At 39.9% G+C, this 17,957-nt stretch overlaps 1 protein-coding gene across 6 annotated transcripts in view; it reads right to left on the reverse strand.

Annotated features, from left to right (window-relative positions):
* The window catches only part of LOC128695351 (moesin/ezrin/radixin homolog 1), a 78,675-nt gene that overhangs the window by 9,665 nt on the left and 51,053 nt on the right, over positions 1–17,957 (reverse strand). For all 6 annotated transcript variants that reach the window (XM_070095373.1, XM_070095376.1, XM_070095372.1 and 3 more), the window contains 2 exons: positions 14,004–14,264; positions 2,371–2,728 (listed from right to left, as the gene is read on the reverse strand). In XM_070095373.1, the coding sequence (XP_069951474.1) occupies positions 2,371–2,728; positions 14,004–14,264 (619 nt within the window). The remainder of the gene's footprint in view (positions 1–2,370; positions 2,729–14,003; positions 14,265–17,957) is intronic.

Genomic DNA, 17,957 nt, shown 5'->3' on the forward strand with positions numbered 1-17,957 from the left:
TCTATGACTTGTCAGTAGACAGGTTTATGAAAGATGAGGTTAACCATATAATTGATGAAGGAAAAAAGGCGAGTGGTACATTGAGGTACCTGTGGAGACAAAAAACATTATCCATGGACGCAGTGCATTAGTGTTCGCAATAAAGCTAACAGAATTCTTGGCTTCATATCTAGAAGTATAAATAATAGAAGTCCTCAGGTTGTTCAACTCTATATATCCTTGGATAGGTCTCATTTAGTCTATGCTGCTCAGTTCTGGTCACCGTATTAAAGAATGGATATAAATGCTCTGGAAAACGTACAGAGGAGGATGACCAAGATGATCCCATGTATCAGAAATCTTCCCTATGAGGACAGACTGAGGGCCCTGAATCTGCACTCTCTCGAAAGGTTTGGAATTAGGGGGGATATGATCGAGGTGTATAAATGGAAAACAGGAATAGATAAAGGGGATGTAAATAGCGTGCTGAAAATTTCCAGCCAAGACAGGACTCGCAGCAATGGTTTCAAGTTGGAAAAATTCAGATTCAGGAATGATATAGGAAAGCACTGGTTTGGTAATAGAGTTGTGGATGAGTGGAACAAACTCCCGAGTACAGTTATTGAGGCTAAAACATTGCATAGTTTTAAAAATAGGTTAGATAAATACATGAGTGGGTGTGAGTTGGACCTGACTAGCTTGTGCTGCTGGGTCTGGTGCAGTGCTCCATCCTTGAGTGGAGGTGACCAGACTGGGTGGGTCACTGGGCTAATCTGGCGAGGTGGGGGTGGGGGGGTGTTAATGGGTCTGCTCCACATGGGTCAGTAGGCTTGTTGCAGTGTTCCTTCTTTCTTTCTAAAGAAAGGAATGTATGAAAGTATAATGGTACCAAAACTTTTACATGGGCGTGAAGCTTGGGTTGTAAGTGTTGTGGCGAGGAGGCGGCTGGAGGCAGTGGAGATGTCGCACCTAAGGGCAATGTGTGGTGTAAATATTATGCAGAGAATTCAGTGTGTGGAAATTAAGGAGGTGTGGAGTTACTAAAAGTATTAGTCAGAGGGCTGAAATGGGGTTGTTGAGGTTATTTGGTCATTTAGAGAGAATGGATCAAAGTAGGATGACTTGGAGAGTATAAATCTGTAGCAGAAGGAAGACTGAGTAGGGGTCATCCTCAAAAAAGTTGGAGGAAGGGGGTAAAGGTTTTGTGTGTGAGAGTATTAGATAGGAGTGAATGGAGACGAATGGTTTTTGGGACCTGACAAGCTGTTGGAGTGTGAGCAGGGTAATGTTTTGTGAAGGGATCCAGGGAAACCAGTTAGCTGGACTCGAATCCTGGAAATGGGAAGTACAATGCCTGCACTTTAAAGAGGGGTTTGGAATACTGGCAGTTTGGAAGGAATTCTAAACTGTCGTATCCGAGCACCTCTGCAAAGACAGTGATTATGTATGGGTGATGGTGAAAGTGTTGAATGATAATGAAAGTATTTTTCTTTCTTTCTGGGTCACCCTGCCTCGGTGGGAAATGACCGATGTGTTTAAAAAAAAAAAAAAAAAACTTGTAACAACAATAATCATCTCTACTCGAGCAAGCAGACTGTGGCATTGAATCTTGTTAATGATTAGGAATGATGAGCCTCTTGGGTTCTGTATAGTAACCCTTTAGAACTCTTCATTCTTTCCATACTTAAGCAGCTGGATCTTATCACCATTAAATGTCTTGTTCTCCACTGCCCACTGGAAAACACTACCCTTATCTTCCTGCAATTTTTCTGTGTCTTCTGCTGAGATGATTTTCATTCTTGTCTTGGTATCACCTACAAATGAGGATACAAAAGTGTTGTGAGTGGTTTTTATGTCTGCTAATGAGGATATGAAATAATAGAGGCACCAGGACCTTCCCTTGGGGTAATGAGCCTTTTACCTCACTAATGCTGGATTTTGCTCCTTAATACTATGTTCCATCTATCAAAGTTGAAAATCCATCTACCTACTTTCCTCATTATGCCTGTAGCCCTCGTTTTGTATACAATCATCTGGTGGTCACATTTGTCAAATGCATTTGCAAAATCCATGTATACCACATGTGCATATTGGTTTTCTTCCAACGCTTCTGTAGTTCTGTCATGGTGGTTTAGCAAATGAGACAAGCATGATCTCCCAACCTGAAAACCTTGATGGTTTGGTTTGGCTTGCCATGGGTTCAAACCTCACCTATTCTACGAGTAGTTAATAATCATGTTATGATTTCATGAGTCAGCTCCTTATCCTCATACTCACACAAGCCTGTTGAATGTTCAAGACCTCCTTTACTGCCCCTCTTCAACTGTGCATGGGATGACCCTTACTCCTACCTACCACCCAGTCTACATTAAATTACTGATAAAGGCTTACCTGTAGTTTCCTAGTCTCTTCATCCTTCAAGTTAACCTCTTCCTGGATTCGCTGAACTTCTTCTTGTTTGGTACGGATCTCCTCCTCCAGTTTCATTTTTTCCTCAGCCTCCATTTCCTTGGCTTGTTCTAGGCGCACCATCATATCATGTAGTTCTGTCTGCTTGGCCTCTAGTTCTTCCTTGGCTGCCTGCAACTGCCTAAGTTGCTCTTCTAGACGTCTGATTGTTTCTTGGGCATCAAGAAGTTCCTTTTGACGTCGTTCCATATCCTCCTGCATAGATTTCAAGCGTTCTTCATATTCTTTTTGTTTCCGCTCTGCTTCTTCACGAAGAGCAATTTCACGAGCTAATTTTTCTCTGCAAAATGCCATAGAACACATTTCAATAATGTTTGTAAAGAAAATAAATTTTATGAAACCCAACATTTAACTTTCCAAAATAAATCCATGTATAACTGTATAAAATCAATTAATATTCATATGGTGGCTTTACTGCAGTTCTTCAGGAAAAGCAGCTTTAGAACCACTGATAGTGAATGATATTTATCTCTGGGTTACTGTGACATTGAAGCAAATAGCCTAAGAGTAACAAACAAAAACTATGGATTCTGTAATCCAAATAGTAATCGATGTTTTTATTATACTGTTAAAGTGGGAAAAATAACATTAATGAAGAGATTAAGGGAAATCAGTTTGTAGGACTATTGTCCTGGAGGTGCAAAGGGCAGTGCCTGCACTCTGAAGGAGTTACACAGTGTGTTCCAGGGGTCAATGCCCCCACAGTGCCTGATCAATCAATTTGTTACTGTTAGCTGCATGCAGTTCAATATACAAACCATAGCCAGGCTGGTCAGGTACTGACTCTAGGTCTCTGTCCAGTTCCCTCTTGAACACAGCCAAGGGTCTATTTGTAATTTCCCATATGTATGCTAGGAGGCAGCTGAACAGTTCTTGGTCCCTGACACTTATTGTGTTATCTCTTGGCATACTCACACCAACTCTGTTTTTCATTGGGAATATGTTTCACCATCTGCTGAATCTTTTACTTTTGTAGGGAATACTGCTTTTCACTGAGGATATGTTGCACTGCCTGCCAAATCTTTTACTTTAGTAGGGAATAATTTCCCTGTGCAGATTAGGGGCTAGTCCCTCTAGGATTTTCTAGGTATAAATTATAATGCATCTTTCTTGCCTGTGATCCAAGGGATACATGCCAAGGGACTTCAAGCAGTCCCAGTAATTGAGGTGCTAGACTATTTGTATGTACAGTGAAGGTTGTCTGTACATTCTCCACAACTGCAATTTCACCTGCCTTGAATGGGGCTGTACAGCAGAATTCCAGTTAAGATGGAATAAGTGACTCTAGGATTTAAGGGATGGGGCATGTTACAATCAAAGGGGTAATTTGATTATGATGTCAGCACACTTCTGGAAATATGGCAATTGCGTCACCCCATCGATCACCCTACCTTGGCATGTTGATTCGAGACTGAGGCATTTTATAGCGGTTTTTATAGTTTTATTGAGCATTTCATGGTGTCAACTAACAGACTGGAAAACATAAGTGAAATAGATACGATTTTGATCAGTTTCAGACCAGAAGTGGCCTGAAATAAGTCAAGGTAGCAAAAATAGTATTTTTTTTTTTTTTCAATTTTCCTGAGAAAGGGTAAGCCCTCCCTCCCCTAGCATGTTTTGTGTGTTTTGCTAGGTCTCTTCCAATTATTGGGACAGTCTAAATCATGTGTAATCAATCCTGGTTATATTTTAGTAGCCAAAAAACAGGGTAAAACTTCAATTTTATTTTTTGTGATGATGGATTCAAAATGGAGGGCAAGTGTTATAGAGAAGCCTAAAAACGTAATTAATGAACAGAGGAAATGTTGACTGAGTGAATGGAATATCTACAGTGTTAATTTTGGACACTGAGTTGAATTGTGTGCAAAATTGGCTAAATTATAAACATTGGGAATTTTAAAGGCTAGTTCTGATAGTTGAATAGACAGTTTTGTGTTCAATTCAAAGATTGGAAAGCCAGGAACTGAGTGTTGATCAATGCAATCAGCCTAAAATATGCCTCAAACTGGGTAAAATCGTAGATGCTTCAAGTGCACCCTGACCTCTAACTTCTTGTCTTAGTAAATGACACAGTTGTGCAATATTTGGGTATCTTTATTCTGGAAACTTTTTACCAGCCAGTGGCTTCTTCAGTCCAATACATAGAAGATCAGTTTAAGATGAGGAGGAATGAGAGTTAATTAGTCCCTCAGTCTGAAGTCAATATGTTTAGTCGATCAATCTTGATATACTACACTCAGGTGAAGTGAACCAGTGGTAGGCAGCACCACAAGGGAATTCTTCAAAGCCTGCCTTAACCTATAAGCATGACCTACTTCCACTGCTTCAACTCATCTGTCTGCAGTATACAGTAGTCCCCCAAAATTTGCAGGGATGTTCCAAGAGCATCCGCAAATTTGGAAAAACCAAAAATTCGGGACGCTAAAAAAAAAAAAAGAAAAAAAAAAAAAAAAAGTCTATAAATGCCAATATTTATAGTTTAAATCCTAAGTATGTCCCAAAAACACTAATTTATCCTCTACAGTCGCTTTGTGTTCTCTACAGCCCTAAAAAATTAATATAGTATTATATTTATATGAAAATTTTGCTGAATTTATGTTAATATTTATGTTATAGTAGTAGGTTGGTAGACAGCAACCACCCAGGGAGGTACTACCGTCCTGCCAAGTGAGTGTAAAACGAAAGCCTGTAATTGTTTTACAAGATGGTAGGATTGCTGGTGTCTTTTGTCTGTCTCATAAATATGGAAGATTACAGGTACGTCTTGCTACTTCTATTTACACTTAGGTCACACTACTTACACTTAGGTCTTTCCTCCGTAAGCCATGCGTGTTGTAAAAGTCAACTAAAATGCAGGGAACAATGGGCTAGTAGCCCCTTTTCCTGTAATAATTACTAAAAAGAATAAGAAGAAGAAAATTGTCGAAGTGGGAAGTCTGAATGTGTGTGGATGTTATGCGAATGATAAGACATGATTGAGGATGTTATGAATGAGAAGAAGCTGGATGTCCTGGCTTTAAGTGAAACAAAGCTAGGACATCCAGCTTCTTCTTGGAGGCAGTGGAGATGTCCTGTCTAAGGGCAATGTGTGGTGTAAATATTATGTAGAAAATTTGGAGTGTGGAAATTAGGAGAAGGTGTGGAGTTAATAAAAGTATTAGTCAGAGGGCTGAAGAGGGTTTGTTGAGGTGGTTTGGTCATTTAGAGAGAATGGATCAAAGTAGAATGACATGGAGAGCGTATAAATCTGTAGGGGAAGGAAGGCGGGGTAGGGGTCGTCCTTGAAAAGGTTGGAGGGAGGGGGTAAAGGAGGTGTTGTGGGCGAGGGGTTTGGACTTCCACCAAGCGTGTTAGATAGGAGTGAACGGAGACAAATGGTATTTGGGACCTGACGAGCTGTTGGAGTGTGAGCAGGGTAACATTTAGTGAAGGGATTCAGGGAAACCGGTTATTTTATATAACCGGACTTGAGTCCTGGAAATGGGAAGTACAATGCCTGCACTCTAAAGGAGGGGTTTGGGATATTGGCAGTTTGCAGGGATATATTGTGTATTTTTATAAGTATATGTATAAGTATGTACTTCTAAACTGTTGTATTCTGGGCACCTTTGCAAATACATTGATTATGTGTGAGGTGAAAGTGTTGAATGATGATGAAAGTATTTTCTTTTTGGGAATTTTCTTTCTTTTTGGGTCACCCTGCCTTGGTGGGAGACAGCCGACTTGTTGAAAAAAAAAAAAAAGTTACAAAATTATTAAATTATATTTTTCTTTATATTTAGCATTAAAATGCATAAAATATTACATACTGCCACAAATAAAGAAAAAAAAATCCACGAATTTGCAGGAATTTCCGCAAACAATTATTAGTTAGGTTCTAAGGAAAAATTCGTTAATTTGGAACCACGAATTCGTGGGGGTCCACTGTATAGGTCTCTTCTCAGCACAGGCTGTACTTTAATCAAGGTAAGTGGACTGAACACATCAACTCCAGGCAGAGGGACTGATTACCTCAAACTACCCACCTTCCACTGCTCTTCTTTGTATTGGACTGAAGCCACTGGCTGGCAAAAACTTTTCAGAATAAAGATACCCAAATGTTGTACAAGTGTCTTACTTATCAGCTTGTCAGTTTTTAAAACCATTTATACACATTATTGACTTTAGTAACTCCCTAAATTATACATAAAAAAAAAAAGATCGACTGATGGGACTTTCAATTTCAGGTAGGTACATTACAAATTTATATGGCATGGTATTAGGCAATATGATAAACACACCAATTTCAAAGCAATTTTGCTATGTAATTTTGTGAGATAATCACCATGAACTTACACCACAAAAAATTGGTAAGCCAGACTAAAATTTATAAAACATATGCATCAACATGGAAATTTTGTAACAATTCTCTTGCTCTATGTAAAGGCAAAAATCTTAGAAAAAGTGAAGCAATTCCAACTGAATGTTATATACTGTTTATACCTTCTGCATCGCCAGGGCTAAATTGTAATGATACTGGAAATCACGTTTATAAACAAATTCAGAGGCAATAAGATTTGTATATCCTATGCTTCCCTTCATTTCCATATTCAGTTTCTATGAGAGGAAACTGAAAATGTCAACACAGAACCTTCTTTATTTAACCCTTTCCCTGTTGAGACCCCTGCTCACAAACTTGCTCTCAATGTCCTGGAGGTTATTCTGGGGATCAACGCCCCCGTGGCCCGGTCCATGACCAGGCCCCCCGATGTATCAGGGCCTGATCAACTAGGCTGTTACTGCTGGCCGCACGCAGTCCAACGTACGAGCCACAGCCCGGCTGATCCGGCACTGACTTTAGGTATCTGTCCAGCTCTCTTGAAGGCAGCCAGGGGTTTATTGGCAATTCCCCTAATGCTTAATGGAAGGCTGTTGAAGTCTTGGGCCCTGGTTATGGTGTTTTCCCTTAGTGTACCAATGGCGCCCCTACTTTTTATTGGGGGCATTTTGCATCGCCTGCCCAGTCTTTTACTTTCGTAGGGAGTGATTTCTATGTGCAGATTTGGGACCATTCCTTCCAGGAATTTCCAAGTGTAGATTATGATATATCTCTCCGTCCTGCATTCCAATGAGTACAAGGCAAGAGCATCCAAGCGTTCCCAGTAGTTAAGGTGCTTGACAGAACTTATACGTGCAGTAAAGGATCTCTGTACACTCTCTAGATCTGCAATTTCACCTGCTTTGAATGGAGATGTTAATGTACAGCAGTATTCCAGCCTAGAGAGAACAAGTGATTTGAAAAGGATCATCATTGGCTTGGCATCTCTCATTTTGAACGTTCTCATTATCCATCCTATCATTTTCTTTGCACTTGCGATCGTGGCACTGTTGTGATCCTTGAAAGTGAGATCCTCAGACATTACTACTCCCAGGTCCCTTACATTATTTTTCCGCTCTATTGTATGGCCAGAGTCTGTAGTATACTCTGTTCTAGTTATCATCTCCTCCAGTTTTCCATAACGGAGTAGTTGGAATTTGTCCTCACTGATCATCATATTGTTTACCGTTGCCCACTGGAAAATTTTGTTTATATCTTCTTGGAGGTTAACCGCGTCCTCAGCAGATGACAGCCTCATGCAGATCCTAGTATCATCCGCAAAGGATGATACGGTGCTGTGATGTATATATCTGTCTATGTCTGATATGAGGATGAGGAATAAGATGGGGGCGAGTACTGTGCCTTGTGGAACAGAGCTCTTCACTATGGCAGCCTCCGATTTACCTCTGTTGACCACTACTCTTTGTGTTCGATTTGTTAGGAAGTTGAAGATCCATCTCCCCACTTTCCCAGTTATTCCTTTAGCACGTATTTTATGGGCTATTACGCCATGATCGCATTTGTCAAATGCTTTTGCAAAGTCTGTGTATATTACATCTGCATTCTGATTTTCTTCCAGTGCATCCAAGGCCATATCATAGTGATCCAGTAGTTGTGAGAGGCAGGAGCGACCTGCCCTGAACCCATGTTGCCCTGGATTGTGCAGATTTTGTCAATCCAGGTGATTTGCAATCCTGCTTCTTAGCACTCTTTCTAAGATTTTTATGATGTGGGATGTCAGAGCTATTGGTCTATAGTTCTTAGCTAATGCTTTGCTGCCACCTTTATGGAGTGGGGCTATATCCGTCATTTTAAGTGACTCTGGAATTTCACCCATGTCCAAGCTCCTCCTCCATAGTGTACTTAGGGCACACAAGAGGGGTTTCTTGCAGTTCTTAATGAAAACAGAGTTCCACGAGTCTGGGCCCGGGGCTGAGTGCATGGGCATGTTGTCAATGGCATTTTTGAAATCTATTGGAGTTAGGGTAATGTCGGAAATCTGGCATACATTTATGGAGTTTTGAGGCTCATTCATTAAGAAATCATTTGGGTTGTCGATCCTCAGACCGATTAGTGGTTCACTAAACACAGAGTCGTACTGGGATTTCAATATTTCACTCATTTCCCTGTTGTCATCTGTGTAAGTCCCATCCTGTCTGAGTAAGGGCCCGATACTAGATGTGGTATTTGCCTTGTGTTTGGCATATGAAAAGAAATATTTTGAATTTCTTTCAATTTCACTAATAGCTTTAAGCTCCTCCTGTCTCTCCTGGTTCCTGTAAGAGTCATTTAACTTAAGTTCGATAGTTTCCACTTCCTTGGTTAGCACCTCCTTTCCTGTATCAGATATACTAGCACTCCTGAGGAGTTCAGTGACTCTTCGTCGTCTTCTGAAGAGGGAGCGTCTTTCTCTCTCCAGTTTACTCCTGCTCTTCTTCTGTCTTGGGGGAATATGCCTAGAACATGCTTCAGCTGCCAGGAAGTTGATCCTTTCAAGGCACTGGTTTGGATCTATGTCATTTAAGACATCTTCCCAACATGTTTCGTTTAGGACATGGTTTACCTGGTCCCAGTTGATATTCTTGTTGTTGAAGTTGTATTTTGTGAAGACATCTTCACAGGTACATGCATTCTGCTGATCAGGACCCCTATGCATGTACGTCTGGACTTTGATTAGGTTGTGATCGGAATTAGTTGGTTTTGATATTCTTATGTCTCTTATCAGGTCCTCATTATTTGTGAAGATAGTGAGGCTCAGGTTAGGGTGTGTAGAAGAGAGGGAGACTACTTCCCGGTAAAAGTAGGTCTTAGACAGGGATGTGTAATGTCACCATGGTTGTTTAATATATTTATAGATGGGGTTGTAAAGGAAGTAAATGCTAGGGTGTTTGGGAGAGGGGTGGGATTAAATTATGGGGAATCAAATTCAAAATGGGAATTGACACAGTTACTTTTTGCTGATGATACTGTGCTTATGGGAGATTCTAAAGAAAAATTGCAAAGGTTAGTGGATGAGTTTGGGAATGTGTGTAAAGGTAGAAAGTTGAAAGTGAACATAGAAAAGAGTAAGGTGATGAGGGTGTCAAATGATTTAGATAAAGAAAAATTGGATATCAAATTGGGGAGGAGGAGTATGGAAGAAGTGAATGTTTTCAGATACTTGGGAGTTGACGTGTCGGCGGATGGATTTATGAAGGATGAGGTTAATCATAGAATTGATGAGGGAAAAAAGGTGAGTGGTGCGTTGAGGTATATGTGGAGTCAAAAAACGTTATCTATGGAGGCAAAGAAGGGAATGTATGAAAGTATAGTAGTACCAACACTCTTATATGGGTGTGAAGCTTGGGTGGTAAATGCAGCAGCAAGGAGACAGTTGGAGGCAGTGGAGATGTCCTGTTTAAGGGCAATGTGTGGTGTAAATATTATGCAGAAAATTCGGAGTGTGGAAATTAGGAGAAGGTGTGGAGTTAATAAAAGTATTAGTCAGAGGGCAGAAGAGGGGTTGTTGAGGTGGTTTGGTCATTTAGAGAGAATGGATCAAAGTAGAATGACATAGAAAGCATATAAATCTATAGGGGAAGGAAGGCGGGGTAGGGGTCGTCCTCGAAAGGGTTGGAGAGAGGGGGTAAAGGAGGTTTTGTGGGTAAGGGGCTTGGACTTCCAGCAAGCGTGCATGAGCGTGTTAGATAGGAGTGAATGGAGACGAATGGTACTTGGGACCTGACGATCTGTTGGAGTGTGAGCAGGGTAATATTTAGTGAAGGGATTCAGGGAAACCGGTTATTTTCATATAGTCGGACTTGAGTCCTGGAAATGGGAAGTACAATGCCTGCACTTTAAAGGAGGGGTTTGGGATATTGGCAGTTTGGAGGGATATGTTGTGTATCTTTATATGTGTATGCTTCTAGACTGTTGTATTCTGAGCACCTCTGCAAAAACAGTGATAATGTGCGAGTGTGGTGAAAGTGTTGAATGATGATGAAAGTATTTTCTTTTTGGGGATTTTCTTTCTTTTTTGGGTCACCCTGCCTCGGTGGGAGACGGCCGACTTGTTGAAAAAAAAAAAAAAGGTCAAGTGTGCAGAGACTTAGTAGCTCATGTGTGTGTGACCTTCCATCTGTGCTACCTCCGGGGATTGTTTCAGCGATAACATTATTTGCTACTTTCTTCCATTTTGTATGCCTTAGTTTGAAATCACCAAGTAGTATGATGTTTGGGGATGGAGCTGGAAGGTTTTCCAGACAGTAATCAATTTTCAGTAGCTGTTCCTTGAACTGTTGTGAGGTTGCATCTGGTGGCTTATATACAACCACAATGACTAGGTTTTGGTTCTCGATCTTTATTGATAGAACTTCAACTACCTCATTTGTGGTGTTCAGCAACTCCGTGCAGATGAGGGACTCTCTGACATACAGGCCAACCCCCCCCCCCCCCTTGTTGCCTGTTCATTCTGTTGCATCTAAAAAGGTTGTAACCACTTAACCATATTTCCCTGTCAAAGTGATCTTTTGTGAGAGTCTGTGAAGGCTGCAAACATTGCATTAGACTCCTCTAGAAGTCCACTGATAAAAGGTATTTTGTTGTTGGTGGATGGCTTAAGGCCCTGTATATTAGCAAATATGAACAAAGAATTAATTTTTTTTTTTTTGGAAATGATAAGAGAATCTTTTCCCGATTGTAGCGACACCAAAAATACAAAATTTGATGGAAAACTTATGGAATTATGCTCTCGCAGAATTAGTGGTCTTGGCAATATTTATGCACTGGCGATTTCACCCACTCTGAGCCCTATTTTTAACCATTTGCATTGTTCCAGTCGACCAAACTCGTAGCTATACACTAGAACTCCATTTGTTCTATCGACTGAGTACAAGAAACCGCCCATTTACAGATCTCAACTACTCAATAAAGTGATCAGAAATTGGTAATTTGGCCAATTTCATACAAAATTCAAGTAAGACCAATTTCAAAACAGGGTCCAGAATTAACAATACAAACATTCCTAGCACTAAAATAACATTTTTCTCTGTTCGTTAGTCACGTCTCAAGGCCCCTCTTATATTACATTTGCTTTCCATTTTGAATTTTTATTCACACAAAAAATAGAAGATTTACTGTTATGCAGACTACTGCATTATTGTAAAAATGGTATAAATAATATCAGTGCATTTGTGAAAGCATATTAGACCCACCAGCTGACTTATATTGAACATCAGCAAAAATTGAACTTTTCCACTACTTTGAGCTCAATTTCAAAGCTACATGTACTTTTATTCTGTAAATCATTCAAAATCATCTCTATTTCTGTAATATATCTTCTATCAAATGACACCAAGAAAATGAGCATACATACAACCATAAATACTGTACGAAAATACACCGCAAATTTGGTGTTTTAAATAAAAAACAGTCACAGTATTTTTTTCTCATGATGCAGTGTGTGCTGCAGGATTTTTTTTTAGTGCTCACATTGACCACTCAGACCCATTTTCTCATATGTAAGCCTGCAAGCTTTTTTCTGCAAGATTGGAAGCCGCTAGAATTTTGGCGTAACATTACAGCACCAACACTGGCTTACAAGCAGTAATATTACAGCACCAACAGTGAAAGGGTTAATGTGTATCAGCTTAAGTTGTTAAACTCATATTTCATGATACATTAACAAGTTACAGGTTGTGTGTGCACATGTTCTGAGCCTGAGGGACTACTTGCCTGCTTCCCTCCATTTGCAAAATCAGTACTGAATCTAGAAAATACTGGATATATCAATATAGCACCTACTGTATATACACCATGCATCAATCTGACTGTGATAAGCAAGTGTACATGCCTCAGCTGCAGTTGTTTTTTCATATAGGTACTTCCCCTCCCACTCCCACTCTGAACAGACGTAAGAACCCAAGAAAGGAGCACTGTGATTGCCTACTGGTCCATGCTAGGGAAGTCCTCAAATCCAGCCCCTTTAACATATACATTTATCGGAACTTATTTTGAAAACTACCCAAGTGTTTAGCTTCTATAACCCTAGTTGATGTTGTCATAATGTTGAGGTGGTAGTAGCAGTGGTCGTAATATTAGAAGTAGAAGTAGAAGTCACAGCATTAGTAATACTAGTAGTAGTAGTAAGTCAAAGCATTAGCAGCAGCTTCAGTTAGGTTATTAAACTTCTATTATGTGATAAACAAGTCACAGGTTATAGCTGCACACATTTTTAATCCTGCTTGAAGAGTGAGGGAAGGGGGCCACCATTTTTTATGTATCCCATACTTCCATCCACTTGCATAATTAGGGTTAAAAATGAGAGGAAACCAGATAAAATGTGAATACAGTAACTACTGTACTGCATCAATTGGGTTGTTAAACAAGTAGTCTGATGAACAAATGCACCAAGCCTAGCTGTTGTTATCTAGACACCCTCCTCCCTCGCTCGCTCTGCTCTCACTCCTTCCCCCTTATTTAGTTTTGAGTACATACCAAACAAGTATTCTGTAGGGTCTTGAGGGCATAAGGGTGTTGTGGCCACAAAGTACACATCAAAACCTTGGCAGCTTTAAAAATAGGTCAGACAAATAACATATGAGCAAGAAAAGTTGAAGATGTACCTGTTTAGCACTGGCCAGTAAGTCTACTGCTTTGCATCTTCATTTTTTCTGGGTTAGTATGTGCTCTTAAGATGGAGTATATTTAAACATTATTATTTATTATTATCACACTGGCCAATTCCCACCAAGGCAGGGTGGCCCGAAAAAGAAAAACTTTCACCATCATTCACTCCATCACTGTCTTGCCAGAAGGGTGCTTTACACTACAGTTTTTAAACTGCAACATTAACACCCCTCCTTCAGAGTGCAGGCACTGTACTTCCCATCTCCAGGACTCAAGTCCGGCCTGCCGGTTTCCCTGAATCCCTTCATAAATGTTACTCTGCTCACACTCCAACAGCACGTCAAGTATTAAAAACCATTTGTCTCCATTCACTCCTATCAAACATGCTCACGCATGCCTGCTGGAAGTCCAAGCCCCTCGCACAGGACTTCCAGCAGGCATGCGTGAGCGTGTTTGATAGGAGTGAATGGAGACAAATGGATTTTAATATTTAAACATGTTTAGAAAAAATGTGACTAATGGCTTGTACAATACAGTACTTTTAAAATTTATTCATTAAACTGATAAAAATTTATTTCAAATATTAACCTACCTCTCCTGCTGTTTGGCCAACTTTTCCTCACGAGCCTGCGCCTTCATTTGCTGAACTTCAATAGTATCTGGCTTTCGGCGGCGCATATATAGTTCATGATTTCCCATACACAGTGCCAAGATGCGCTTATTGATGCGTAAGCGTGGTGCAAAGAATACAAAGTCAGGAGCTTTCTTGTCAATGGGTTTGATAACAAATTTTCTATCATTGAAGGATATGTTTCGAATTTCACACCAAGGGAAACCAATTTTTGGAGTTAATCTGAAATACAAATTTGAAAAATAAAGTTACTAGAGGAATTTACATTTTATAATAATAGTTAGGGGAAGGTCAAAGCAATACTGTAGAGCAACAAGGAGAATTTATGGAGAGTAGAAGTTCTGCTGAGGAAATGTTCACTTTGAAGCATTAAAGTGAAGAATACACATAAGAGTATGGAACTGTTTGTCCCCTCTTTAGATTTAGAAAAAGCCCAATAGAGTAGAAACATGGCAAATGCTACAAATGTACTGGTTAAATACAACTAAAAACAGTATAAAAAAAAAATTATGTAAATAGTGATATCCAGGTTAGGGGATGTAGGAAAGGGAAGACTTTTCCAGTAAAAATAGGTCTTAGGCAGGGTTATGTGATCTTACCATAGTTGTGTAATATACATATCAGAGGTTGTAAAAAGTAAATGCTAGGGTGTTGGAGAGAGAGGTGTCTGATTAAAAATTATCAATAGGATACAATGTGGAAGTTAGCATAGTAGCTCTTTGCCTATGATAATTTATTTGGAACATTTTAAAGATAACTTGCAAAAGTTGGTAGATGAACTTGGGAGGGCATAAAGGTAAAAGGTAGAAGAGATGTTATGAGTAGCAGGTAGAGAATTTGTAGCGTAGAAATTAAATGGCAATATGGGGTGACCAAAGGTATAATTCAGAGGGGTTAAGATGGTTTGATGTTAACACTCAAAGAGAGTGTTAACACACTCTTTGGGTGTAAAGTAGAAGGGCAAAGGAGGAGGTACATAAGGCTTCGGGTTTTAGGGGTTGAGCATTCAGCAGGCCTGAGTTTGCAAGTTAAACATAAGTGCACAGAAACAAGTGGTTGTTAATGAATGTGCTGTTGCGTTGTGAGCAGGAAAATTTTTACCAAGTGATTCAGGGAAACCAGTTAGACGGACGAGTCCTGAAGATGGGAAGAGCAGTGTCTGCACTCTAGCCCTTAAACTGTCCAAACGTAGATCTATGCTGACGTGCGTAGCGCTCTGACCTTTATTTTCTCCATTTGAAAGCACGTAAAATTGGACATAGACCTAGGTTCGGAGCACTACGCACGTCAACGCAGATCGATGTTTGGACAGTTTAAGGGTTAAAGGAAAGGAAGGAAAGAAGGGGAGGGAGGATGTGAGGGATGTTTCATTCAAAGGGCAATCCAACTGCTATGTCAGCACACGGGAAAAACTCCAATCGAGTGAATATTGGTGAATGAGTTTTCTCCTTCCTAGGCAGTGGGTTGGTAGACAGCAACAGCCCAGGGAGACACTACCGTCCTGCCAAGTAAGTGTAAAACGGAAGTCTGTATTTGCTTTATGCGATGATAGGACTGCCGATGTCTTTTTTTTGTCCCATAAACATGCAAGATTTCAAGTGCAGCTTGTTACTTCTACTTACACTTAGGTTATATTACATTTGCTTGTACAAGCGTGTTCACGCATACCCCTCTGAGTTTTCTTCTATTTTCTTACTAGTTCTTGTTTCTATTTCCTCTTATCTCCATGGGGAAGTGGAACAGAATTCTTTTTCCATAAGCCATGCATGTCATAAGAGGCAACTAACATGCTGGGAGAAAGGGGCTAGTAACCCCTTCTCCTGTATACAATACTAAAGTTAAAAAGAGAAACTGGTTTTTCTTTTTGGGCCACCCGGCGTCGGTGGGATACGACTGGTTTGTTGGAAAAAGTTTCCTTCTCTGGGTCACTCTGCGTTTGCAGATAGCTGTTGATTAAAAAAAAAAAAAAAAAAGTGAACACAGAAAAGAGCAAGGTAACAAAAATAACAAAAAAACCTAGACAATGAAAGATTGTCTATTAGATTAGAGGGAAGAAATATGGAAAAGGTGAATTTAGTTTGATATCTGGGAATGGACATATTAGTAGATAAGTCTTTGAAAGACTAGGTGAACCCCAGAATAGACACAGTGAAAAGCTAAGTGGGGTGTTGAGATATCTGTGGAATGAAAAGAATTTAAAAGGGGAAAAAAAATAATGTACAAGAGTATATACTAACACTTTCAAATGGGTGTGAGGCTGCTAGACGCAGTGTAGTTTTCATGTTTGAGAGCAGTGTGTAAAGTGAATACGATGCAGAGAATTCAGAAAGAAATAAGACTTTGGGGTTACCAAAGGTAAAATTCAGACTGCTAAGGAGGGGGTTGAGGAAGTTTGGGCATTATGAGAGGATAGAGTAGGTTAGGATTGAATAAAAAAAAAGTATGTAAATGCCAATACAATGGACCCTCCCTTTTTGTCAATCTCTGTTATTGCTGATTTCCCTTTTCGCCGACTTTTTTCATCAAAATACAGTGGACCCCCGCATAACGATTACCTCCGAATGCGACCAATTATGTAAGTGCGTTTGTACGTGTATGTTTGGGGGTCTGAAATGAACTAATCTACTTCACAATATTTCTTATGGGAACAAATTCGGTCAGTACTGGCACCTGAACATACTTCTGGAGTGAAAAAATATCGTTAACCGGGGGTCCACTGTATTGGTTCCGTTTTCGTTGACGGTACGGAACCTGTCACTGTGCCCAGCACGCAAAGCCACCTCCCACAAGCATTCTCAGACAGTATCACACTGTTTCTCTGTGAGTGAGCATGTCCTGCGAGGTCATACGAAACATTTCATATAATCCATTGTTTATGGCACTTGTTTATTGTGTGTGACTGCTAAATAAGCCACCCTGGGCCCAAAGAAAACTCCTAGTGCCAGTTCTCTGGTAAAGAAAGTGAGGAACATGATAGAATTAAAGAAAGAAATTGTAGTAAACTACTAAAGTGGAGGAAGAGAGAGGGGAGAATGTACCTTCTTCAGTGATTCTACAATACTAAAGCAGCATAAGTCGATAAAGGCTATAGCGCCAGCCAGCGATAAAATGTAGCACTAACAGTGTAGCAATTAAGTTAAGCAATTAATCGATAGAAAAAGGGCAGCATGAACCTAACTCCTCCAATGTTGTTGGAGTTATATAGGGCTACTGCCAACACTGCCGCCTCTGCTGCTGCCTTCACCACCATGTACGGCTTATGCTCTCAGTGGCCCTTATACACCCAACAGCAGCAGAACACCACTCATATACATAATGACTAATTTTATTCATTCTAGAGTATATGTCATATTTCTATGTTATTAATATTGTTTATTATATCATTAGTTGAACTGTGACAGATAAATAAGCCGTAGAGTTGACAGTGTCATATTGAAGCATACTGTCCAGTCTCCAACAATAAGCTTGCCTCCCTCTCCTCTCCCCTCTGCCATACACCAACAAGAGTCTTAAATAAAGGAAAGTGTGATGTTAAATGTTCATTTATACATTTTGTTAGTGCTTTATATTTATTTGTTATTCTTTTCTGCATGTAAATCTATATTTAAGCTAGAGAAGTGACCCTGGATAAGGACCGAGTACCTAGAGTACTTATGGAGGGGGATTCCCCTTCCAAACAATAACTTCTCTTCCCTCTCCCCTCCTCCCTGTCCTCCATCCATCAACAACAGCCTTCAATAAAGGTAAGTGTCATGTTTAATATTCATTCTTTTGTGCATATAAATCTATCTTTAAGGTAAAAAAAAAAAAATTCTGTTAATGCTTCTGGGTGTCTGGAATGGATTAATTGGATTTACATTATTTCTTGTGGGGAAAATGGTTTCAGTTTTCGATGATTTCTGTTTTTACTTATCT

The sequence above is a fragment of the Cherax quadricarinatus genome, chromosome 50, assembly GCF_038502225.1.
Source record: "Cherax quadricarinatus isolate ZL_2023a chromosome 50, ASM3850222v1, whole genome shotgun sequence".
In the NCBI taxonomy this organism is placed as follows: domain Eukaryota; kingdom Metazoa; phylum Arthropoda; class Malacostraca; order Decapoda; family Parastacidae; genus Cherax; species Cherax quadricarinatus.